The following is a 25019-nucleotide window of genomic DNA, read 5'->3' on the forward strand; positions in this document are numbered from 1 at the left end:
CTGCACTGAATCCACCTCCTGGAGAAATCTCCTTCTCTCCACTAACTACAGTGGAAGCCCGGGAAGACTTGGCTGGAAAAAATTAGCCCTTGTGAATCTTGAGTAGATCCTACAGCATCCAAACCCACACACTGCAACCTCCGTGTATGCCTGGAGCTGCACCCAGCCATTTGCTGTACTCCCCAGGGGCCAGCGATGCATAGCGTCTAGCGTTTGCCGTCCTACAAGTTCTCTTACAAGCTGGCATTTATGCAACAACAAAGGCAGCAGATTGTCAGGCTTAGCTGGGATTTCAGTGTTTCTCGGAACTACAGAGGAACTGTTACCTGTACTTGACAGTTCTGGGTTACAAACTACTGAAATACCAGCCAGGGAGCAAAGGGTTGCTACAACAGTGCACAGGATAAAAGGAAAATGACCTTTCCAGTGAGCTGAAATATACTGTCTAAAATGACAGGAACAGCATCCTGTCTTGCCTCCGTGGGACACTATTCACAGTTGCCACGTGTGCAACACGCTTACCACTTTCAATCAGGACTAAACTGGCCAAAACTGTACTATGTCGATACTAAACCAGCAGTAGACAACCTGTAGTGCTATGTGGGTGTCCACATTCCCTGTAAACCCCTGAAAATGTAAGGCAACGTTATACTAGAACTGCACTGTTTTGAAAACATCCGTTGAGCCTCTGCTAGTCAACCTGCTCTCTGTGTCCTGGTACACAAGTGAGCACTGTGACAGCAGAGACATCTGGTCAACTCTTGCTCCGTCATTTGAGCTCACTGGGAGTTTGGGCCAAGAAGGCATCATTACATTTTAAAAATACATATATTCAAAAAAGACTTGTATCTTCGTTGTTGATTGATTCATTTTCCTGGATATACTGAAGAATGTCCACTTCATTCATTGTCTGAATCCTGTTTTCCTTTGGCTTTGCCAGTGGAGATGAACTGGTGCTCCTGGGGGCAACTGCTGGCTTCTGAGGCAGTGGTGGTTTTGATGGTACCTTAGGTTTTGGTTTGGTGGTTACTTTCAAGAGTTTCTCTAAATCATCTTCAACTCTGGAATGAAAAGAAAACATCAGTAACATCTTGAGAATTTCTGAACTGCTTTTTGTTTTGTAAGAAAATGCAGTCTTGCAAAATAAAACTTTCTGCAGGAAAGGATCAGCTTTGATGAATTCTCTTTTAGGAAGAGCTTTCCATAAAAGTTTCAATGTTACCAAACAGAACTGTCTTTTTGTAATGGGGTTTTTCAGTTCACCGTACAAGTTAATTAATTTTACAGCACATTTTCAAATGTCTAAATTAAAAGCAATTTGCAACTATCAAAATAAAAAGAAGTTAATTTTAGTTAGGGAAAAAAATGCTTTTGATTCATGACAGGACGATTTTCTTCCCAGAAATTTTCATGGGGTAGTAAAATTTTTCACATTCAGCTCTGCTTCCTCTTCATCCCCACCCCCGCAAGACTGAGACTGAGCATCCCCCACGCTCAATCATGAGAGACTGCAAAAACTAATGGCTTTAAAAATATTGTGTTCACATTTGCTTCCAAGAAATTGAAGCAGTTTTGCAATCTGTGACCATATACAGCAACTCTTTTTGGTGACCATTTCCCTCTATTTTGTACTGAAATAGCCCAAAACACCTGAGACAGTTAAGGATGTTTTCTACCTGCATTGTTTGACCTTTATCAAGAGACACAGCATGCTGCGCATGCCCAACTGTGTTCCCATAGGACCTGTTAAAGATTTTGAGAGGGCACTTGTAACAGATTGTCTTGTGACTCCAAGAGGTGTCTGCCTTTGGAAAGTGAATATGTGGAGGAAAGGGAAAGAAGGTTGTGAGTCGTTACATCTCTAAAAGATATAGCAGAGACGGCAAAAATTAGCATAGCTAGAGAAGTCTTTACAGGCCACAGAAATTTCTGCTCTGAATCAAAACAGCCTCCTGTTTTGGTCCTCTGAGCACAGTGGTCAAACAAAATACCAGAAGGAGTAAACACAGTTAATTGCCCAAAGGCCTGATCGATAAATAATTGTTAAGCAGTCAAAACCCAACCCACGCAGATAATCAGCTGTGTAATGACCAGCTACAAAAGCGAAGCCTCTGATAAAATGCTTACCTCGTATATGCTTACAAAATACACCACTTGCAAAAGGCTCCACCTCTTTAACTGTAGCATAGAAAATCAAGAAAGCTAAAGCATAAGCAGTGCAAGCAAAACCTTTTAAACAGGGGACCAGGAGCCAAAGATGAAGAGGTAGGTTTGTAGTAATATACGGGTATCTCCTTGCCAGACCCCAGCTCTAGTGTGATACACTTACTCTACGACTGTAGCATCTCAGGCAGTGAAATGATTGAACTGTTTAACCATTTACAAGCACTGTTACAAGAACTGTTTTTACCAAACTTGAGTATCAACTGAATCAGCCCACTAGGCTGTAACTGTGCCAGCAGTAAAACTGCCTCTGCCTCAGCCAAAGGGAAGCTACAAATGTACTAGAAGATGAAATTAAGGTACAGGAGTTATTCCAAAGGAACTAAACCTTTCCTCAGTGCTAAAATCCCCTTCAAATAGTTTTACTTAGTTCACTCTTAGAGGACTTGCAAGGATAAAAAAGTCTGGTCAAGTGATTCTTAAAGAAGAAAGGAGTTGGCAGCACATGTGCTGAGCACATCAAGAGGTGGCACAGTCCCTCCAACCAGGAGGATGGGCTGGATGCTCTCTGTTGGTCACAGCACCCATAACCACCTCGTGGTAAATGGCAAGGAGCAAATGGAGACATGACTACAGGAACAGACAGCAGCAGTTCCTCTCTGGCAGGATTCCCTGAAGCTTCTCATTTGAGCCCCTGATGACTGCAAGGGGTTTGCTAGAGCAGCTCTCCAGCAGCTCCACTCACTGGAACATGATACCACAGAGGGAGTCTAAGGAAAGTAAGCAGCCCCTGGAGTCTCACCTCATTTCACGTCAGGTATTTTTTGGTCCTTCCATTCTTTTTGTGGTTCATATCTTCCTCACTGCCAGGCAATGAGGACATCTTGACAGGGTTATCCAGACCCCGGCAAAGCCACTGGGATAACTTCTGTTGACTAAATGGGACTGTGATTTCTCCCTTTCTCTCTTTGGTCACCAGCAGCCTTAGGAGAGATACTGTAAATGCCTCTACTACATGGCACAACAATTGGTGGGACCTTCTGCAGACAGTCAAAGCAGGCAGCTAAAGCAAAGCTGAGCTCTTCCGTAATTTGGGAAGCAACTGATTAGGGTAACTGGCTGGGACCATGGGGAACATGATCAACAGAAGAATCAACATCTCTGAGACACTTTATTACTCCATCCCTAGTGCACATTGTTTGAATGTTAAAACCACAGGTACTTCAAGAGCTCCAGCACCCTCAGCTAAGGATTGCACTATTATTAAGAAAAACTGCGTGATTCCAAGGGTTTCTTTTTTATGTTCACCTTATTAAAAGCTGAGAGAAACTTATGACTCTACTGCCCAGGCTGAGACAAACTACATTCACCATGAACCGGCCATAAAGTGAACAAGGGTCAGCCTGAATTTTCTGCGGCACAGACGGTCAAAACCTTTCGAGGTAAAACCATTCTTGAGGCCCAGTCTTTTTGTGACTCCCAAAGGGTGTGACTCCCAAATGGAATCTGAAAACGACCAGTTTTAACCACGGCTAATGTTGTAAAATCACTGCCTCAACATAGATATCTAAAACTAGGAAATACCTAAACAGGCCAACTGATGGACAGAGCAGGGCCACTGTCCCAGAGCTTGGCACCTTAAACTCTACCTTGTGTATTACTGCTGCATTTCAGCAGGCAGCTCCTCAAATTTCATCCCTCAAGTAATTCTGGAGATTATATTCTCTTTTATTTAGATAAGACGTCTGATGCCTCTAGTTTGCATGATTCCCTGTGGGTGACATATGCCACCTAACTTACAAAGCACCTTGTCAGCATATTTCCTCTGCCTGAATTCCACATCTACATAGAAGAAATTATTTAATTTAAGCCCAGGCATTTTTGTTTGCTGCAAACTCTGATATCCAAGAGATATCACACCTGTGATCACATTGCCAAGACATGTTCTTGTTCTCTTTGCTGTGTAATAAACAAAACATGTTAAGGCTGGTATTTCTGAAGCCTAGCTTTCTTTAGCTGATCTGATGCCTCCCTTCTTGGCATAAACAAATACTGAATGAATCAGTGCCCATGTCATAAAGTTTTGGTCATAAATAACAGAAACTACAATAACCAGATGAACAATACGTAAATATATGCACAGATCATATGGAGGAAGCATGATTTTGAACTAGGTGCACTGCCTGAGAACTAGGTGCACTGCCCAGAAGGGGCAGCAGTAAATACAGCTCATTAACCTGATCAGATGGCACAGCTTCCTGAATTCTCTACTCCCATGTGGCTCTATATTATTTTCTGTGTCAACCACAGCAACAAAACCACTCAGCACAGTCACAACATACCCTCAAAAGATGCAGTCCAGTAGGCTGTGAGGTTTTTTGGAGGAGGCGGGGGTGGGGTGGGTTTTCTTTGGTAGTGTGCTTTTAGCCAAAAATTCATCAGGGGATGATTTTTCAAAGTCTGGAAGGGGATCATGTAAATCTCCTTTTATTGTGCTGGATTATTTCAAGACCTTGGTTAGACAGAAGTCTTTTACAGAGAACAGAGCAGATAATATGTGGTCTTTGTCTCAAAACCTGCTTTTCAGTGTTGCAATGCTAGGCAAACTGTTTGATCCACTGCTGTTTGATCATATGAGACACAACTGTCTTTAGAAAACTAGAGAGGTAAAATGCAAAATGCCTCAGGCAGAGATAGAAACAAGGACTTCTATTTCTTGAGAAGCAAATGAATTGTTACAGTGCATAACTACCACTATATTTAACTCCAGGCCAGGAGCAGAAAGAGAAAAATCAAGCAACTATTCTGAAATAACAAGATTAAAGGAAGAACCTTCCTACCCCATCTTTTCACAGACAATCAGGCACTGAATCCATGTAATTAATCATCCTCTAATTAGTCTCTTTTTCTGTAATGGAAAAGCAGCGCCACATTGTTTAAAATTCCTGCCATACTGTTGTGCTGATTCACAGACTCTATTGGTGGAAATTCTCTTTGTTTCCAGACACAGAAAGCAATCAAAACCCTTACCGAAGAAAGGCTGTCACAAACCCCCATGACATGACTGCTAGCATGTGGACTTCAAGAGAGTAAACGAGTTCTGACTTGGAGAGAGACTCCGCTGCCATCAGAACATCAACACTTTAGACGCGACTTCTCTGAACTCTGTCCTGTCTATCTGGACAAGATCTTTGGGACAGGAATGACTATGTGCATATATAGCATCCAGCATAATGGGGACAGTGACCTCCGCTTGCTGGGAATGCTCTAATGAGGAGAATCAGTAATGAAAGCAAGAGACAAAGACTCCCATAATTTGCTGAACTATCAAAAAGGATCATGCTTGAAGCTAGGTTATGCAACTCACAGCAGTTCTTGCAGAATAGACTTTTATCTTTCATGTCCTACTGTCGGTGTCTTTGTTTTGTCTGGTGTTAATTCCAAGTACTAGAGGTACCTTAGTGAAGGTAAGGTCTTTTCCCAAGTCATATATGTCATGATATGTATGACGTGGGAAAAGACTTGTGCCCAAAAACAGTCATGAGGCTTCAAAGTGTTTGTTGACCACCACTTCTGCTATGGTCAGTAGAGACAGCGTGATGGCTAACAAGGCCTGTGGAAATCATACAGGCTGGAGTTAACCACAGGAGTGCAAAGCACAGGGGGTTGTGCAGGAGGGATCTCCCCTCCTGCTCCTGCTTTCCCCTGCAATCCGTCACAGGTACATCCACACTGGTACTTTAACCAGTGCCAGGAAGTCTGTCTGGACGCTGGAGGTGAGAGTCTGTACTGTTGAAACGCCTGAAGAACCAGTGGCACAGCTTTGGTCTGGGACAGATTAGCCCTCCTCCCAAAAACTCCCAGGCACAACGCAGAGCTGGCACGGGACAGGGACCATTCCCGGCAGGCAGCTGCGTACAGTCACCGTGTTCTGCAGCTGGGGAAGAGTCCAACAGCACGGACGCAGCCCAGTGGGGCTGTCTGGCTGAGGGCCAGAGAAGAAGGGGCTCATTAGTACAGGTCAGTCCTACACACAGATGCCCACAAGAAGCCATCTGAGGAAAACAGCCTACTAGTTTGATCACCCACCCAGGAAACAAAACAATTCAATTTTTACGATTTGCATTGGTTCAGAGAGCTGGTTCAATTTTTCCCTCAGCCTAACAAAATTCAAACCTCTGTCTCAGGCTTCTCCAGAAAGTTCCCCAGGTAAAGGCATAGTTGGGGCATGGAGAGCAGGCAGCTTTACCCCCTAGCTGAAGATGTCTGTCAAATAAGCAAGCAACCTGGGGCAAGACAGTTGAAATCTGGTGTCTCTCAAGCCTAGCAAAAGCATCTCTTGCTACGCTAGCAGAGACTAGGACTCTAGGTCACCCCTCCACATTATTCTATACAACCCATACATGTTCCTAGGGGTGGGGCAAGAATTAATGTTTCCTGTCTGACAAAAGCCTTTCTATTCTGTTGGCCAAGTTTACTTTGTAGCTCTTCCAGTGTTTGTTAGTAGCATCCCTATACTTCACAGAAAAAATTAAATGAAAAAAATAAATGGTTGAAAACCATCACAGAAAGTGCTCTTGGGCAGCAAAGAAAACCCAGCAAAAACTGGTAGGAAAAGAAGAATTTATTTGTTTACTGAAAGCTACTGCAGCCAAATCGAGGTTCTTTCCCCGAAGTCAGGTCACAGCACGCAAGGGAAACTGCCCTGGAGTGGTCAGGAAATTTCTGACTCTGTTACTGCAATCTCCTCTACCACCTGCCCATCACCCAAGCAACCCTCTGCCCAAAGGACCTAGATTTAAACCCTCGGGAGTTTCTCAAAGCTCTTCTTCCAACTACGGTGCTCCTCTCATATCCTCAGCATAGTGAGAAAGCATTTCTCGTCATGTGGTGCCAGAGGAGGTGTCCCATATGACTCCTGGCTAGTCTGAAGACGTAAGTGTTGCTCTCTGAATTCAGCATCTGCTAATGGCCCGCTGAATGAAGAACATACAAATTTTTTCTGCTTCAAGGATGGCAACAGTTCCTTGGCAAACCTGAACCTAACAAACCTGCTCAAGAAACGGTACGGACTGAACGGTGTTCAGAAACGGCCGAGGTTAGGATGCAGTTTCACACAGAGCTTCAGCCTCTAACAACATAATGCTCCTGAAAGGGTCATCACTCGCATCACTGCTGGCACAGCTTGCAGCTGTAAAAAACAGATCAACCTGTAAATACAGACAAAATTCATCTTTTAAGGGCACAGGCAGGATGATGCAGCTGTAGCACAAAGGTAAGAGCTGTACTGTCCCTTTCAACAGCAGCAGTCTTAGGTCAGCATAATCCTAAGAAAGAATGCACCAGGTCTGCCATCACAGGGCAGCAGAACTGGGATCCTGCTGCTGACACTTTTTTCAGTGCTGGAAAAAGACAAATGTTATGCTGACAGCTGCTTCCTTCCAGTCCAACTCCATATTCATTATCAAAGGTGAAGTTAATTAAATCTCTCCTAAAAAGCTGCTCAGACAACTGCGATAATTATTTCAAGCTAGGATGTGTGATAATTTATGTAATTCTGTGGGCCCACAGAGCTGCTGCAACATTCACAGGATCAATTCTAGCATTGGTTTTCCACGAAAACCTGATCCATCACACCAGGCAGGCATGATTTAGATTAATGAGGCAGAAAAAGTTGACTGCAGTCCTGCTGCATAGAAGCTTAATTTGCACATCTGTGTCCACTGGGTGGATGGAGATGAGAAAACAAGATGGCATGAGAATCCACGACAGGAGAGTTCACAGGTACTGATTTCTGCAGCAGTTGACTTTGGTCTCTAGCTTAAATGGAAATCAGACCTGAGGAGGAGCCTTGAGAGTGGAGGTAAACGGCTCAATGCACCCAGAAGGAATCATTATATGGTATGACATGACCCAGGAAAATGACAGGAGAAAAGAGAAGCCTGGTCCTAAGCCCATTCCCAAGGCTAATTCTTTTAACACCTGATCAGCTACCCTTTCATCTCACTGCAGGTGGTCACCTTCCACCTTGGAAGACTCAAAAGCAGTGGGACCCAGGACTTTTCAGAAGAGCCTGGATTCTTCCCTATTCCTGTGGGGAAGGGATAAGCCAAAAAGACTTGGTTACCTATCTCTCCCTTTCTCAAAGCACATCCCATGAAGGAAGAGTAAGACATGCTCCTTTTTTCCTGAAGGCAACATGATGGGACTTGATCTTGCTGGTTCTGACCACATCAGTTTACCTGTTTTCCATGAGTCCTGGAAGGACACGCAAGTACAGTGCTCTACAGGCACCTCACTGATGTATTAAGGCAGATCTAGTGGTAGTAAAGAGTGCCTGTATCTACAATGCCAGTGGTTAGAGTGAGGTAGCTCACCTAGTTTTTCCATCACCATCACTTAATATTTGTTGGTAGGCCAAGAAATTAGTAACCAGTAAAAAGCTGGTCAACGGACAGGAAGAAGGAAGATACGTATTTGAATGGACATGGGTATTTTGCCATAAAAAGACATCTTGCATTACACTTACAAAGCAATTGATTCTTCTCAAGTCAACGCTTGCTAATGCAAAGTAGGTGATTCTATTTAAAACAGTAATTCTCATTTCATTTGAGCAGGTATCCTCAGAAAGCACAGTCTTCAGTTTGCAATGAGAACGTTTATCATATTCTCTTCTCCCTCATGTTGTGACAAGCACAGCCCACGCACATTTTGTAGACTCATTTGTCTCTGTAACAGTCTCTTCCTCAAGAGTTACAAGTCACTGCTGGGTATTCAGGGCTGTGCTGACAGTAATGTGCTGCTACTGCTGCTCCAACCACTCAGGTGCCATAAAGATCATGAAGGACATGGTTGCTCCTGTGTTCTGCTCTGAACATCATCTTTTTCCCATCTCACCTTTGGAAGAAGAAGGTTGTGCCTTCCTTTGCCTTAGGCTGCCGATTAATCACTGGAAAGTACATTTTCCAGTAAGTCAGAGATTTCTTGGATATACCACATGCACATGAGCAGACCATGTGGTCCATGCAAATTTACATTACGTAAGTCAAGAGCTACCACATCTGCATTATTCACCATCTTTGTACGGTGAACATGTCTAGGTTGTGTCATAGCTCAGGCCGGTCTTTGGTCTTGACAAAATGGGTCCAGGCAAATTTTCTGTATGGTCTAACGGAGTATGTCCAACAGACCAAGTCGTTTGCCATTCCTCTAGTAGCTCAGCCATCTCTAGCCCACTAAAGGAATGGGTTGTCTCAGCTCCTACTTTGATCTGAGGGCTGGGGAGAGATATCTTCAGTCCCCTTCGGGAAAGGAGAGGGATTGTCAACACCTACAGGGCAACAGCAAGATTTATTCTTAGGCCTCAAAATATGTTCAAGCCCCCACACCACAGAGATTGCAGGGTTCAACTCACGTTGAACATCTCCTCTCATCACAAAGGGTCACTGCCTGGAAAAGAGACTGTGGCACTGCCCTGCAAGAACACGTAACCACCAGTCTGGTGGTAAGGGAAGGTGGGAGATGATTCAAATGCTACATCTACATTTATGAGACCAGACAGTTCTGCTAAGGCTTCCAGCTGAACAGAAAACAAAGCGCATTGTGCATAATCACTTGAGAAAGTTCAACTATGGGATTTCAGGTGACTGCAATGAATTTACATAGAGGTGAGGTGAAGTACTCTACTAGCTTAAAACAGCACTGCCTCTCCTCTTCCCTGCTTTAGCAGCTTCTCTTTTACCCCCAATTGCCTTGCATTCAGGCCACCAGCGCTCTATGATGTGCAGATAACACTGTGAACTAAGTTTACCAGGAGGATTTCAAAGGGTGTTAGGGACCTGAACAGGTCGAGAGATCCTGACCTATCTGTCTATACCTCTTGCAGAGCCAGAAGTTGCCTCTGGATTCCCACAGCAACTTTCCCATTGGACCACTGGCATGATTTTCTGCTTCATTATGTGTACTCATTTCCAACTGGATTTTGATGACTTGTCAACTACTGAAAGCGCTGTGACAATTCAAGAATAAAGGAAAACTATTGGAATTTAAACGAAATGGAATCTTTTCCCATGGGTTTCCATAACCACCTGGGTAGGCTGCTAACGCTGATGACCCCAAACTGATCTAAAAGCAGCATAGTCTATTGGTCTCAGAGCAGACTTCAGAGGCCATTCTCTGCCACAGAAGAAAAGAAAACATATAATCCAAAGATGTTAGCATGACAGATGGAGAAGCTCTCTCCACTAGGGAATAATAATGCAAGGACTGCATTGAAACAGGCATTTCTGTTCTAGCCGTATGAACAATCTGGATCAAGCGCTGTACGCTGAGATTGCTAGCAGAGGAGAAAGCAAACACGAAACTATTGCAAGCACGTACGTGTTGGCTCCCAATATACCACAGCACTGAATCAGGCCATGTCCCGCCCCATCAGCTTCTATAAACATCAGGTGGGCTGTCAGGATATAATGCAAGATGGCACCCAATCCAATTTAACCTTTGTTTAAATTAAGTCGGGTATGTCCACTGAGATAGATAGCACTTTCGTGTGCATAGAAAGCAATAGCTGCAAATCTCTCCTGAGGCAGGCAGTTTTGCAACCACACACAGATTCTGTCTCACGGGTTTAGTACCTGCTGTGGAAATCATACATCCTAACAGGACCTGGCTGGCAAGAATTACCACTGGAAGCATGTTGGCCTCATTCAGATGCCAGGCTGAGATGCAGAAGGCATGAATTTGATTCTACTGCAGCACAGATTCCCTGGTGATGCTGGTCTCTCTAAGCATTGGCTCCTTGCTTGATCTCTTGAGGATTATCAGTGCAGGCAAACTAGCCTTGTGAGAGAGATGTCAGGAGTAAAACACACTGTGTGATGCTATGTTCCAGTGCTACACCATCAAGTGGGCAGGTAAGTGTAAGAGCAACTACATTATCCCCTCCTGTCACTCTGAGCTCTGGCCTTCCTTTCCACTAGATTAAAAATTAAATGCAGGGTGACAGAGATTTTAATGAGAGTCCTTTACAGCTGTGGAGGTGTGCACAGGACTCCTCCTGGAGGTGTGTGTGGACATCTGTGAGCCACCAGCAGAAAATCATTCCTCTTGTGGCAAGAGCCCCTGACTTCAGCTCACCAAAGCTGAATTCCTCATTATTTGTGGGCTTTTTTTCTCACTTTTCATGATGGAGGTCAGTTTTCACCCCCGTGGCTTGCTTGCAGAAAGCAGAAGTGTCACATTAGAAAACAAGGACTAGACGGCATGCCTTGAGCCTTTGAGACCCTTCCTTTGGAGTCACAGAATAATACCTTGCACCCTACCTTTCTCAAAGGATCTTCCTTCCTTTTTAATGTGTTTGATTTCCAAGCTCTATGACACATATCTTACCTTTTAAGTGCAAGTAGATTCACAGTTAGTATTCAAAGTATTCAAGCTTTGCCCTCAAATTCATCTCTTTTGAGGTCTAAATAACTCCTCAGATCACCTTCATCCTACATGACAGATCTGAGATGTGTACCTCAGCAGTTCCTCAGTGTCCTCCTCAGGACCTGTGTTCAGCACATACTCCGTGTTCTTACAGGCAGCTGGCAGCAGTAGTGAGTCACCCAGTCTTACCACCCCACCAAGGTCTGGATCTTCAAATAATTTCAGATCTAGAAAGGGGAACCAGAAAATGCTGTAGTTAAATCATGCTACATAACACAATACCCACATTATAACTAGCTAGTAAATCTGGCTGCTAGGCTGAAAAAAAAAATCATGTAGACAATTTTTTATTTCCAAGGACTTCTATTCCACAAAGTGCAGTGATACTCCGCACTCTCAGGACTCAGTAAATCTGCTTTCTTCTTGCACTCAGAACTAGGTCACATTACTCTTGTTAGTGTGGCATGAGTGACTGTGGGACAGTCAGCTCCCACAGACCTATAATATCCCAGCCCACAATGTCAACAGTGAATAGTATGGGAACTACAGGTCTTATCTATTCCTTCTGAATGATTCTAGATGATTCTGCCCCACCTGAAGACTTGCCTTAGCATTCCCAAGTCATTACTTAACCTCTGTATCACTACATTTTAAGAGCTCAGTTACACACACGCTTTAGATAAAACAATCTGTGTATATATAAATACAGAACAGATTTACTCTCTTTCGTCTTCTTCCTGGGACTAAGTGATGAGAAATCTTTTTCTGGGCCAAAGAGTCCTTCATCTGGATCTATTTCCTCTTCAAAAATGGTTAATTTGGGCTTCTCTTTCTTGGTTGGAGAAGCAGATGTCTTCTTTGTTTTTTTAGTTCTAAACCAGAAGAGACAAGAAAGTCAGTTGCAATTCTCCATTTAATAAGAAAGATTTATGGCTAGAAAGTCTCATAAGCTGAAAATAGACGGAGGCTGTGAAAGGACGAGAGAAAGGTACATAGGCATCTGTTAGTCCCTGGGTATTGAGTTGGAGGGACTGTTGGTCTGACATACTCTACCTGTACTCATGTTTCGCGCTCTTAAGAACTATCAAGGAACCCAATGGGAACTGGAAGAGCAGGGCTAATAATGCTGTACTGTGCAAACTACCACTCAATCATCACATTTGTTTTAAGCAGTTCTACTTCTCCCACACAGAAAGCTTAAAATAAGAAATAAGACCAGTTCCAGCCACACTGCCATAGGCAGACAGAAAAGGGATGGGCTGAAAAACAAGGCGCAAGTTGGACCATTGCACTGATGCCTTTGGACGGGTTTTTAAAAATCTCTTTGGATCCATTTCCTTGCCAGTGCCTGCCGCTGTTTTTGACTGCTGCACACTCCTTTCATAAAGGTGTTGGACATGCCTCTTATCCTCCCCAGAGGAAACATGATATGAAGACTACATTACCTTTAAGTCAAAGCAAGCAGGAACTGGGATACTTGTCTGGACAGTCTGCTATTTACAGAACTTACAAATGTCACTCAGTAGTTGCTTGAACAAAGGACAGGATTAGCTTCCTCTAAATTTAGTCTTCTAAACTTGCCAGTGAGACCAAGTTAGTTTTTAGGCTTCTTCTCTAGTCAGTGGAAAGAGACATACATCTTCATGAGACAATTAATTCCATCTATTTCGAACACTGATATTTAGACACAATAAATCTCTGAAGACCTCCTCCTCTCCCCACTGGCTGGAGAAGGAAGCTAAACACTAGTTTGGATTAGAGGCCTCATTTGCACATGGCTTAAACAAGGAGAGCTGAATCCCCTTCCAAGAACAGAGTGAAAAGCATGTGCCTCTTACTCTCATACCTAGGCATCATGTTCCACTAGCTGAACCTACAAGGCAGCTTTCACAGTATGGCAGCTTGAGTTATGAGACAAACCGGATGGCATAAGAAAGAAAATTTAGAGAACGGGACAAAACCTTTGGGTGAAAAGTTCAATTCAAACTAAGCAGAAGACAAGCATTCCTTAGGACAGCATGTCGTTCCTAAGAAACTGTCATATTTCAGAGATCCTTACTCATAGCAGTCATGGCCTTGCAATTTCTAAGGTAGCCCCTTTCAGTGCCTCTTGCCACAGAAGACCTGATCTTCTCCTTTGCAGAGAACAGGTCAGGTTTCAGCCTACAGCAAACCCAATTATCAGCACTTAACATGCCATAGTCATCAAAAACTAAGAACAAGGTCAAAAGATTACACATACATTCCAACTACATTAAAGAATCTTGTAAAACCCTCTTCCGATTACAGCTGCACACCAAAGAGTGGAGTCCAGTTACTTCCACTTATTTTCACAAGTTTATTATCACCAAAATAGAACTCATGGACGATATTACCTTGCCACCACCACTTCACCTCTTAGCAATGGGAAATGCTGCACTTCAGAGGCCTAAGAGCAAGCCCCATGCAGAACTTAAATACGGCCTTATTTGGAAATATACCCTATTCAATACACTAAAGGTATCTGCAGTTGTCAGCAACTGATTTGCTGAAGTATTTATAATACAAACCTACTTTTTAAAGGAGGAGAAACTTCCATGGCTTGCTTTTTTCACATTTATATTCATTATGGATGTGCCTTGAGTGACTTCTGAATTTGAGCTACTTTTGAAAGGTCAGCTCCAAGAACTGTCTCAAACTAAAGCATTTGTAAAAGAGGCTTCTTCCATAACCTGACAAAATCTAAAGTTGTATGTACATGCCAGACAGCTTTCACCCAGGAATTCTACAGAAACTCAAATTCATTGCTTTATTAGCTGTGGTAAGAAATCTCTCACTCAAATGAACCTAAATATTAAAGAAAAAGGTAAAAAATGAGAGCCGTTATATTTAACAACAAAAGCAGAAGGACAGTAAGACTGAGTCTTGCAAAGCTTACAAATTGATTAAAAATAGAATTAGTAGACACAAATAAAACCAATCTACTGTGGAAGGAGCAACCTTTATTTGCATAATTCATGCCTTGCAAAGTATGCTTTGAGAAGTGAATGACAATATAGAGGAGGATTTGCCCACCTACAGAATGCCAAAAAGCCCTTGACAAGATCTGTTGTCCATTCAGAGAGTTACAATAGCTCTCCTGATGCATAAGAGCCTGTTATGCCACAGGTACTTCCACAGATGAGCCAATAAATTTCCAAGCAACAGGTCTCCACCCTAGTGAAGTTAACCGGGAGTTTACTAACAGTTACCTAAAGTATTTACAGCAAAAAGTGACAGAATGGTGGGAAATACCGAAGAAAGGGAAGAGAACCATAAGGAGCGTCATAAAGAACAGCATGTAAAACAAAATTAATTGAACTGAAAGGTCCTGGTAATAACTCTGTGTTTAGTCTAGCGATCAAACCAGCCCACTTACACTGGCTCACTTTCTGTTTTGCCAGGGGACTCCATTGGCAGTTACAGGGCACGGGGCCAAACCCACAGGGCTTGACTGCTACCAGTAGGAACATGAGGAAGTTGTTTTTCTGCCTTCAAGTTGTTTCCCCTCACTACCCTTCTAAGGAAGCCGCAGTTGGACTGCCAAGTAATTCCAGCATATCCATACAGGGACTCTGTTGAGGTCAGTCTCTAACTGGGAAACAGGATTCCCACGGTTCTGTATTTAGCTGTGCCAGTCCAGGCTGTGCTGAGCAGAGGTTAATGGATGGGAAAGGGTGTGTAAGAAGTTTGGAGCCTGTCTGAGGTTCTGGTTTCACAATCAGCTTCAGCTGCCCTGAGTGTGTGTCTGCCTTCCCACTCATCCCCTCTCTATATGTTCCTGCTACCTCCCCATAAGCAGGGGACCCGGGAGTTAGCTGGAACCGAGCTAACTGTGAAGCCGCATGCTGGCAGGATGCAGAGGAGAAGCTGCAAGGATAGTTAATCCAATGATCGCGATGTGCCACGTGCAGTAAACTGGTGCAGCGATGCAGAGGCTTTTGGGAAGACAGAAATGAAGGAACATTTAGTTTCCCAAAGTATTACTGTACTCAAGCCCTGCACTTCATCAGCACCTGCTTCATACATCACATGCACAACCCTGGCATCTGACATTTTGAAACTACCTGCATCCAGCTGGCAGAAGATGACCCGTGCCATTGCTATTTCTTTGTGGCATAAACAAGTGAACCTTGGAACATCACTCTAGTGAATTTTACAAATCTTAACAAAAACCAAACCAGCCCTAAAGATGATGTATCCTTTGTTCAGCTGAACCTACTTACCCAGTTGAGCTTGCTGACTTCTATACACGAAGCACTGTGACAATGACTCAAATAACACTACCGTCTTCTGCTCAGAGTCCAAAAGGAGCCAGACTGCCCCCGAAGCGACTGTAAAGACTAGCCTCCTAACTGACACAGACCAAAACTGGCTGATCAAAAATTAGGGTATGTGAATCCACTTAGTCAGGCTGCTAGCACACTTGAAAATCCAAACTGGCTCCCAAATGATTCTCAAATCACCCATGAAAATGTCAACAAAACCCTGTATGCAGAAGACACTCACTTTCAAACCTAACCCATTTTGTGAGCGCAATCCTCATGTTATTGTTTACTGACACAATGTAGGTCACTTGTTTAGCAGCCTCCCTGTCTCACTAGCACATCAATAATGCAGAAAAGCTTTGTGGTCAGCTCTAGAAACCAGCGATGAGGATAACTAAGACACTCCAAAGTCAGAAGATTTCCAGACCTGTATGTGTGATAGCTGTATTTTGAAATACTGGATCTCCAGACCTAATGCTTGGTGACACATAGCTTAAATCAAAGGGCATGTCTATTGTGCTCAATACGGACAGGAGTCCTTAACCCATGCTCACTACTGGGTTAAAATAGTGTGTCATTATACAGAGTAACTATGTGTCATTATTAAGAGTAAATGTAATCTCAGCACACAGGCAAAAATTTTCAGAACTTATTATTCTGAAAATAAGACAATCTCTTTTTTATAGAAATAAGATTATGCACCAGGAAAGGAATGTCACAGTAATATTAAAAAAGACTTATGTGGAATATACATACCTATATTTTAGGTATCCACGGGATTTTACTAGGAAAAAGCTCACTAATACAAACGGACACCCAGCTCCCACAAATCTACGTCCAGGCTTGAACAAAAGAACTACTGCTAAAATAGCAGCAATATTAGCACATCTTCTTGAAAACCATTTCTGAAAAACAAAGAACCTATACACTAGTTCATGCAGAAAACAAAATGTCATCTGCAGCTTTCTTTTCATTCAACAGCGCTCATTTTCCAAAGCTGCCTGATAATGACAGACATGACAAAAGGGGTCATTCTCATCCGCTTTGGGCAACGGATGCCGAATAGAAATTCTAAGCCCGTCAGCTCAACACAGCCTGACTGCTAAGCATTAAGCAACCGTGACAAGTGTCGGCCGCAGGGATATTTTACCTCACACGGTATCTTTTTCTTGTGGACACTACAGTAACTTGCAGTTACTGGCATGTCCCAAAATAAGATAATGCGTAATAGATGGAATAAATCTCCTATTAGAAATCATTTGGAAGAAGAGCATTCAATTGCAGGCAAAGTTTCTCCTGATGCAGCCCCCAGGATTAGGCCAGCCTTGGACTATTGTTCCAGCAGAGCAACAGATGGAAAGAAAGCCTGAAGGAACAGATTTTCGAGAGTTCAGCTCCCATCTAGGGACCTGCTTTTGTGGAGAGATTTTTCTGAAGGGTTCAGCACTCGGGAGTACCTGTTCTTCCTAAAAGAAGCCAAGCTGGTTTTATAATCTGTCCTTAAGCTTTCTGATTATATCCTTTTTCAATATAGTTTGAAAACGGATTACAAGACCACAGACAGACAACTTCTGTTTAATATACAGCTCATTAGCAATAACCATAAATCAGAAACATTTCCTAAAACTAAGTAACTAATAAAGCACACAGGCACTCATATGCCTGGCAGGGAAACAAGGGTTACAGAGTAGAGTGCAAAGAAAGAAAATTAACGTAAAGGAAATTTCTTTATCTTTTTCCTTTGATTTTCTAAACTAGACCAGAATGTGAGACTTGCTGGAACAAGTTAAAGACAACAAAAGACAAGTTTCAAAATATAATCATGACTAAATTAAACCACAGCAAGGACACCAGTCCAGAACAACACAGGCACAATAAAGCTGCCAATAATGATGTGAAAAAGACAAAAAAAAAGTCACTAGTATTTTGGGGTTTATCTGCAAAGTGGCAGAATGGTACTTTCAGGGTTTCTGACAACAGTGAAGTACTTCTTATCCTAATACTCATGTTAATGATGCACATTTTCAAATATGCAATACCAGATAACCCGCACCAACGTGTTTTGTTAAAAATTGGCCAGGTATCTTTCTGCACCCTGGATGTCACTACTCAACACGTTTTAGAACTTCAGAGAGGTTACAGAAGGCTAAAATTAAAGCCATTTTAGAAATCAGAAAAGTTAGAACAGTACAACACAAGAGAAGCATGGGCTGGTGAGCACTGCCTTGATGCTTGGTAAAGTTAAAGAAAGGCAGATACTCAGATATAAACAGTAAGTAATTAAAAGAGCATTCATTACTGAAGTCTTGCCAGAATCATGCTGCTGTTTTCTTTTTATGAGCCTACAGGGTTGGTTAATAATGGTATCTTACCCAAGGATTGACATAGCAGTCCTGCAACTTCCCACCGTTTTCTTCCAAAGCAGGACCGGGACAATGGAAGCTCCTATCCTCCAGCTCCTGCGGCCAGGGATCTCACTGCAGCATTGCAGGCATCTGCTTCTCTGTGGAGAGCGAGCCTGAGCTATCTCTATGCTAACTTAGGCACTCAGACACCTTCAAGCAAGGAGGTACAAAACCAGAATGCTCTCTTTTTGGTTCTTCTCCATGGCTTTGGTGGGACAAGGAGAGGAAAAGATTATGCCTTGTCTATGAATTAGTAAAAGAGCTACAAGGCAAGCATGATGATGGCAGCATCAGAGCTTGGTGTACAAACAGCTTTTATTATGCCCCTAATTCTCTTTCTCTATTTGTATGTTTGGTAGGTCTTGATTTCAAATTGAAAAGAAACATTGATTTTTCTTCTGCTTCCCTCTTCTGGACCACCTTCTATTTTCCCTGTGCGTAGTCCTGGCAATTTCTGCCCAATATCATCCTACTTCCCCTTTTCACCCCTCCTCAATCCACTTTCACAAATTTCTGGCCAGTATCAGACACTTTCTTGCTCCACCTCCACAATCTGCAGTATTGCCTTATCCTCTCCCCGATGCGTATCATGTACCTTTTAACCTCCAGAGCTCTATTCTGGACTCTTTTCTTTTTCTGCTTTAAGTTTAAAGGTTACTATTGTTGGTCAAATTATGCTTTTGAAAGAGACCACAGGCTGTAACTGAAGGAAAAACAGGAAGCTGCAACGGGAAAGTGGGAAAATGCAGAAGAAAGGGTAAAGAAAAAAAAGGATGAAATTAAGTAGAGGTAACAGTAAGCAAGTTAGCAAAGCAAGAGAAAGGGAAGAGGTTGAAGCCAGTCACAAATGACAACCAACTATAACTGCTGACCACCAAAAATAAACACGGGTGTTTACCGGTCAGTTTTCAATAAAAGATAAAATTAATGTTAAATCTTAAATAAACATAAAATCTTTCTGGAAAAAGGAAGCTTTATCAGGAAAAACTAGGATGAACAGTTTGGACTTAACAAACTCTGCTTGACGTTCTTCCTTGATCTGTTCCCTTTAAGGTGACTATTCAAGCTAATGGAGTTACTTTCAGGAACAGGCCCTAGCTTCATGTTTTGACCCCATAGAAATTATACTCTTAAGAAAAAAATCCATTCTCTTACACTAATTAATAATTGTTACAGGCCTGTAGCTCCAAAGAAAGCAAATTCTTGGGCAAGTACTGTGTTGCGTGCCTGTAAAGTGATGTCTACATGCAGTATAACTCAGCAATAAAACGTGTGACATGACAAGAATATAAATATGACAACTTTAATGAAATCAACCTGCCAACATTGTCCCTTTATGAGACATTCTTCACAAAGTGTCCCGAGCGGCTTCACAATCAAAGTCAACCAAGCTGAAACAAACAGGGTGTGAAAAAAACCTAGCTAGTGAGCATGTTATCTGCCACATGCTCAACAGATTCAGGAGCAAACACAAACAAAGAAGGCCTCACCAGGGAATTGATGGCACTGAAAATATCCAATGTTGTGGTAAGAATTCTCAGAACTAGCAAGTAAAAATGCAAACAGCAACCATTCTGGAGAAGTGATTGGTTTCTTTAAAATGGTGAAAAAAGTCAAACGCACACATGAACATACCACTGTAGCTTGTAGACTTATTTGGCTAATCTCTGAAAAAGCACTGCACATGTGAATAGTTGATGCCAGAAGTGCTGGGCACTCACACCTCTAAATCACAGAACCACAGAGTCACAGAATGGTTTGGATTGGAAGAGACCTTTGAAGATCACCTAGTCCAACCCCCTGCCATGGTCAGGGACACCTTCCACTGGATCAGGTTGCTCAAAGCTTCATCCAACCTGGCCTTGAACACTTCCAATGATGGGGCATGCACAATTTCTCTGAGCAACCTGTTCCAGTGCCTCAGCACCCTCACATTAAATAATTTCTTCCTTATGTCCAATCTAAACCTAACCTCTTTCAGTTTAAAACTGAAAGTTTTAAAGTTGTCCTGTCACTACAGGCCTTGGTGAAGTCAAATCAGCAAGACCTGCAACTGCTTGGCACCTCCTCCCAAGGACAAGCAGGCTGACTGTTCCACATCTCCTTTACAAAGGTTCAGTTTTGCGTTACCTAATCTTTACCTCCTCGCAATCAGAATACCATCATATCCAGCAGCATCTCCTGTCACCTATGTCTGACATCCTCCCAGCCTCATGTTGTGCTCCTCAGAAGGAGACCATTCCCATGCTGCTGCCTCACGTGAATTCCCTTCTCACCACATCCAAGAGCAGAACGGGTACAAGAACCCAGACTATGGGCACGATTCTAGTATTTATCTGCCTGTGCCCAGAAAAGCCTCAAACAGATAACATAGCAAGAGAGGATGTTTGCATCAAAAACCCTCTGGCCTCTCTAATCCTAGAGGTTCCATGTAAAACTCTGTCTGAAGGGTGCCCTTCTTTTTTTTTTGCCTGGTACCTGCACAGATCCACCCCCAACCTACAGAAAACCTCTAGCAAATGATGTTCCAGTCTAAAATTTTGCCTGACATACCTGTCACACCACATCTACAGAGCTTATGAAAAGCCAGAGAAGGCCCGGTTACCAAGGCAGTGAGCAGATTCCACGGTAGCCAAGCAGGATTTGCACTCAGAGGCAGACTGCTTCAAAAGCGCAGGCTCTTGACTTCTCCATGATACAGGCCGAGGAGGGAAGATGGGGCTGAGCCTGGCTCCCCCCTGCCTTTCCTCCCCGACATCTTGCTGTTCACTGAGGTCACTTTTTTATCTTGCTGCACCATGGGTAAAACAAACCTCTCACCGCACACAGAGATGGCTCCACAGGAAATAAAATGGAGTAGGACACAGTGAGACATTGTCAGAGCTAAATGACCCTGCTGTTGCAGACACAGCCCTGTGCTCCGGCTGCTGCCTCTCCTGCTGATCACGAGATCAAAACCTCTTCCAGAGAAAGAAAACGCAGCTTCGCTGCCTAGAGGTTTCCTGTGTTGTTAGTTTTTTAATAGAGGTAAGATAAAATTGCTCTGGGTGAAATATTCCCTAGGCCACAGATATACCTACTGCACGAAGCAATTCCACTTCTGATGGTGCAGACACTGCTGGAAGTCAGAGTGTAGGAACAGTCACACCAGGGAGCACTGGAGACACAAATGTCTCCCTCCTAAGCAAGGCACTGAGGCAGCAGCAGTTGCCAAGAGGCTTTTTTCTGCTGCAAGCCAAAAAGTAGCTGACATAGTTCTACATTTTTTAAATTAGATTCCTAATTACGCTTTTATCGCTAACTGGCCTGACTTCTCAGCACACAAGCTTTTGCAACACAAGTAACTCCAGGGGCTGGGCACTGAGCTCAGTGCACCCAGCAGCTGGCTGTCACACTGAATGGACGGGTTCAGCCGGGGAAGCACTGCGAGAACCCTCTGCGGAGCACAGCGAGGCCAGGGGCTGAATCACAGAAACCCAATAAATGCAAGGAATCCACAAACACGTGACTAAAAGAAGAAACCATTAGTCTTTACAAGTGTTCTGGCTCACGCACAAGATCCAGCTCAGCGCTAGTGTTATTTAACAGCCATGATAATATCCTAAAATCATAACCAAAATCATTCCCCTCCTAACTGGCAAAAAATCCCTCAGAGTTAAGCTCACCCAGAGCGACACTTGCTATTCCCACAGCACTCTTCAGAGATGGCAGATGGATGATCTCAGCGGGGCCTCCAACTAGCATCTTGTATCCCCAGAGAATTACGACTTGACACAAGTGACACCAGCCAACTGATCCACCCAACTGATTCATTGCAGACCCTGCTCCTTGCCCCTACTTAGCTACCTGATGATCTGCTACTGCCATCCATCCCCCTTGGGGCTGGCTGGATTAGAAATGCTGGAGATTCATGTGCTACAACGGATGCAGCAGGGAAAATGGATCAGGATATACAGACTGTGGGTAGAAATGCCAGTAAATGTCTCAGCCTTTCAAATCCCTGACGACGTGAGAGCTCAGGCTTGTGAGGGAACAAAAAGTGGCAAGTGTATAGCTCTGTTAGCCCGAGGAGAGCTCTTTTGGGGATTAGCTGGTGTTGACTCATGGTGCGAACCTGGGCAAGTAACTCGATCCTTTGGGCCCGTGTGCTGACTCACAAATACTAAATGGACTCAAAGCACATTAAAGTTATGCCATTTTACACTGGTGGGGAATCTTGTGCAATTAAGCTATCCAGTAGGTTGGAGAGATGTGAGAAATTAACTGATGATTGGAAAGGGGGATCTTTTGCTGAATACACAGGAGAAGCAGCAATTACATCACTAATCTGTGTCAGTAGGAGGGACTAGTGGAAAAGTGATGAAATGATGCTCGCGACAGCAGAGGAGCAGCAATTATAAATAACCGCACAGTGTTTTAAGCTTCTACTCCCTGGTGCTACAGTAGTTGTGGCAATGTTGGAGCAAAGAGACAGAAAACACAGACCCAGAACACTTCAGGACCTGGATCCATAACAAGAAGTGCTACAGCAGACCTTTCACATGCCACCTGGCTAGCACAGAGAACCAAAACCATGTTATCAGTGAGGCTGTAAACACATAGGACACCAAACACGGCCAAAATGCCAGGTACTGATTCACGCAGCTGCCTTGTGCCCCTCACCAAGCCCGTCTGTGCTGCCCACCCAGGCTCCTATCTGCAGCTCCTGGCCACGCTCCTGTCTCTCTTCATCTTCCTTTGCACCCCTAAGGGAGGACACTGGTACCTGCTGTATCGGGTTTGCATGACAAGGTTTTGGTAGTGGGGGGGGCTACAGGGGTGGCTTCTGTGAGAAGCTGCTAGAAGCTTCCCCTATGTCCGATACAGCCAATGCCAGCCGCCTGCAAGACGTACCCTACGCTGGCCAAGGCTGAGCCCATCAGCCATGGTGGTAGCGCCTCTGGGGTGACATATTTAAGAAGGGGAAAAAAACCAACTATGGTGGAACAGCAGCCAGAGAGAGGAGTGAGAATGTGTGAGAGAAACAACTCTGCAGACACCCTCTCTCAGTGAAGAAGGAGGGGGAGGAGGTGCTCCAGGTGCCAGAGCAGCGATTCCCCTGCGGCCTGTGGTGAAGACCATGGTGAGGCAGGCTGTCCCCCTGCAGCCCGTGGAAGTTAACAGTGGAGCAGATATCCACCTGCAGCCCGTGGAGGAGCCTCCTTCCGATGGAGCAGGCGGATGGCGGAAGGAGGCTGTGACCCTGTGGAAAGCCCATTCTGGAGCAGGCTCCTGGCAGGACCTGTGGACCCATTGAGAGAGGAGCTCATACTGGAGCAGGTTTACTGGAAGGACCTGTAACCCCAAGAGCAACCCATGCTGGAGCAGTTTGTGAAGAACTGCAGCCCAGGGGAAGGACTCACGTTGGAGTTCATGGAGGACTGTCTCCTATGAGAGGGACCCTGCAGTGAAGCAGGGGAAGAGTGTGAGGAATCGTCCCCCTGAGGAGGAAGGAGCTGTAGAGACAATATGTGATCCCTTGTCCCCCTGCGGTAGAGAAATCAGCAGTAAAGGTAAGCCTGAGAAGAAGGGAGGGGTGTGGAGGAAGGTGTTTTAAGATTTAGTTTTTATTTCTCATTATCCTACTCTGATTTGACTGGTAATAAGTTAATTTTCCCCAGCTGAGTCTGTTTTGCCTGTGACAGTAACTGGTGAATGATCTCTCCCTGTCCTTATCTTGACCCATAAGCACTTTGTTATATTTTCTCTTCCCTGTCCAGTTGAGGAGGGGGAGTGATAGAGCAGCTTTGGTGGGCACCTGGCGTACAACCAGGGTCAATCTACCACATCTGCCTATGGTCTCTCCAAGGAAGGGAAGGTTTTGAGGCTGCCTACCTTCCCAGGACTGGCAGAATTCCACAGCAGAGGTGCCATGAGCACAGGAGGCAGCACACACACCTACCCTGCTGAACAAGAGGGCTGGGGCAGGACTGTATCCATACTGTAAAACACTTGGCCTTGGTCCTCCCTTGTTCTACACTGTGTCATGGAATTACTATTTATTCTGCATCTGATTTTCAGTTCAAAGTGCCTGAAATAATGTGAGGGTTGTGCTAGAGCTCTGCAAAGTCACAGCCTGAAATGCAGGTGCTTATGACATGCTTTGGGCACAGAACAAAGGCACGTGGTGGTGTTTGAAGGAGCACACAGCTTGATGAGATACTTCCAGAGGACTGTGTTCGGAGACAAACTTGATGTAGTCTTCTTCATGTCACCTTTTGGAAATGGTCCCTGAGAGGGGTCCTGGGTACCAGCCCCTCCCACGAAGAACGGATAAGCAGAGAACAGAAAGGAGACTGTCCTTTGTCTAATGTTGTCCATTTGTCTCTAGGGGTTAAGGATACCTTGGCATCCTTCATGATATCCACCAGTAGCATCCCTCTTGTAGTGCAGGACGGCACCACTACAGCTCCCCTCCTGTGAGCAACAGTGCTGTGCTGCCAACAGCTGGCAAATGACTGGCAGACCAAGCAAGTTCCTCCATGAAGAGTAAGGGATACAACAGGCTGGGTTACATCTCCCACCACCTCCTGAGGGCAACTAAAACAATGCTGATTGCCAACAGACCACAACGTTTGGACAGTCCCCAAACACCTCACAACCTTTCAGAATTCACTCTCTCTGCACCTCTACATGGCAGGGCACACCAGCACTCCTATTTTACAGATCAGGAATGAAACGCGGTCCTGAAAACCAGAAG

The 25019-nt window shown here is 44.1% G+C and overlaps 1 protein-coding gene across 1 annotated transcript in view; it reads right to left on the minus strand.

Moving 5' to 3' along the window:
- Positions 1 to 460: 460 nt before the first annotated feature.
- HS1BP3 (HCLS1 binding protein 3) overlaps positions 461 to 25019 on the minus strand; it is a 53249-nt gene continuing 28690 nt past the window's right edge. Inside the window, exons 5-7 of the mRNA XM_086461616.1 lie at positions 12310 to 12461; positions 11681 to 11816; positions 461 to 1061 (exon numbers count right to left, since the gene is read on the minus strand). Of these exons, the coding sequence (XP_086317742.1) occupies positions 833 to 1061; positions 11681 to 11816; positions 12310 to 12461 (517 nt within the window). The 3' untranslated portion in view covers positions 461 to 832. The remainder of the gene's footprint in view (positions 1062 to 11680; positions 11817 to 12309; positions 12462 to 25019) is intronic.

This window comes from Leptosomus discolor, chromosome 2, assembly GCF_034619465.1.
Source record: "Leptosomus discolor isolate bLepDis1 chromosome 2, bLepDis1.hap2, whole genome shotgun sequence".
In the NCBI taxonomy this organism is placed as follows: domain Eukaryota; kingdom Metazoa; phylum Chordata; class Aves; order Leptosomiformes; family Leptosomidae; genus Leptosomus; species Leptosomus discolor.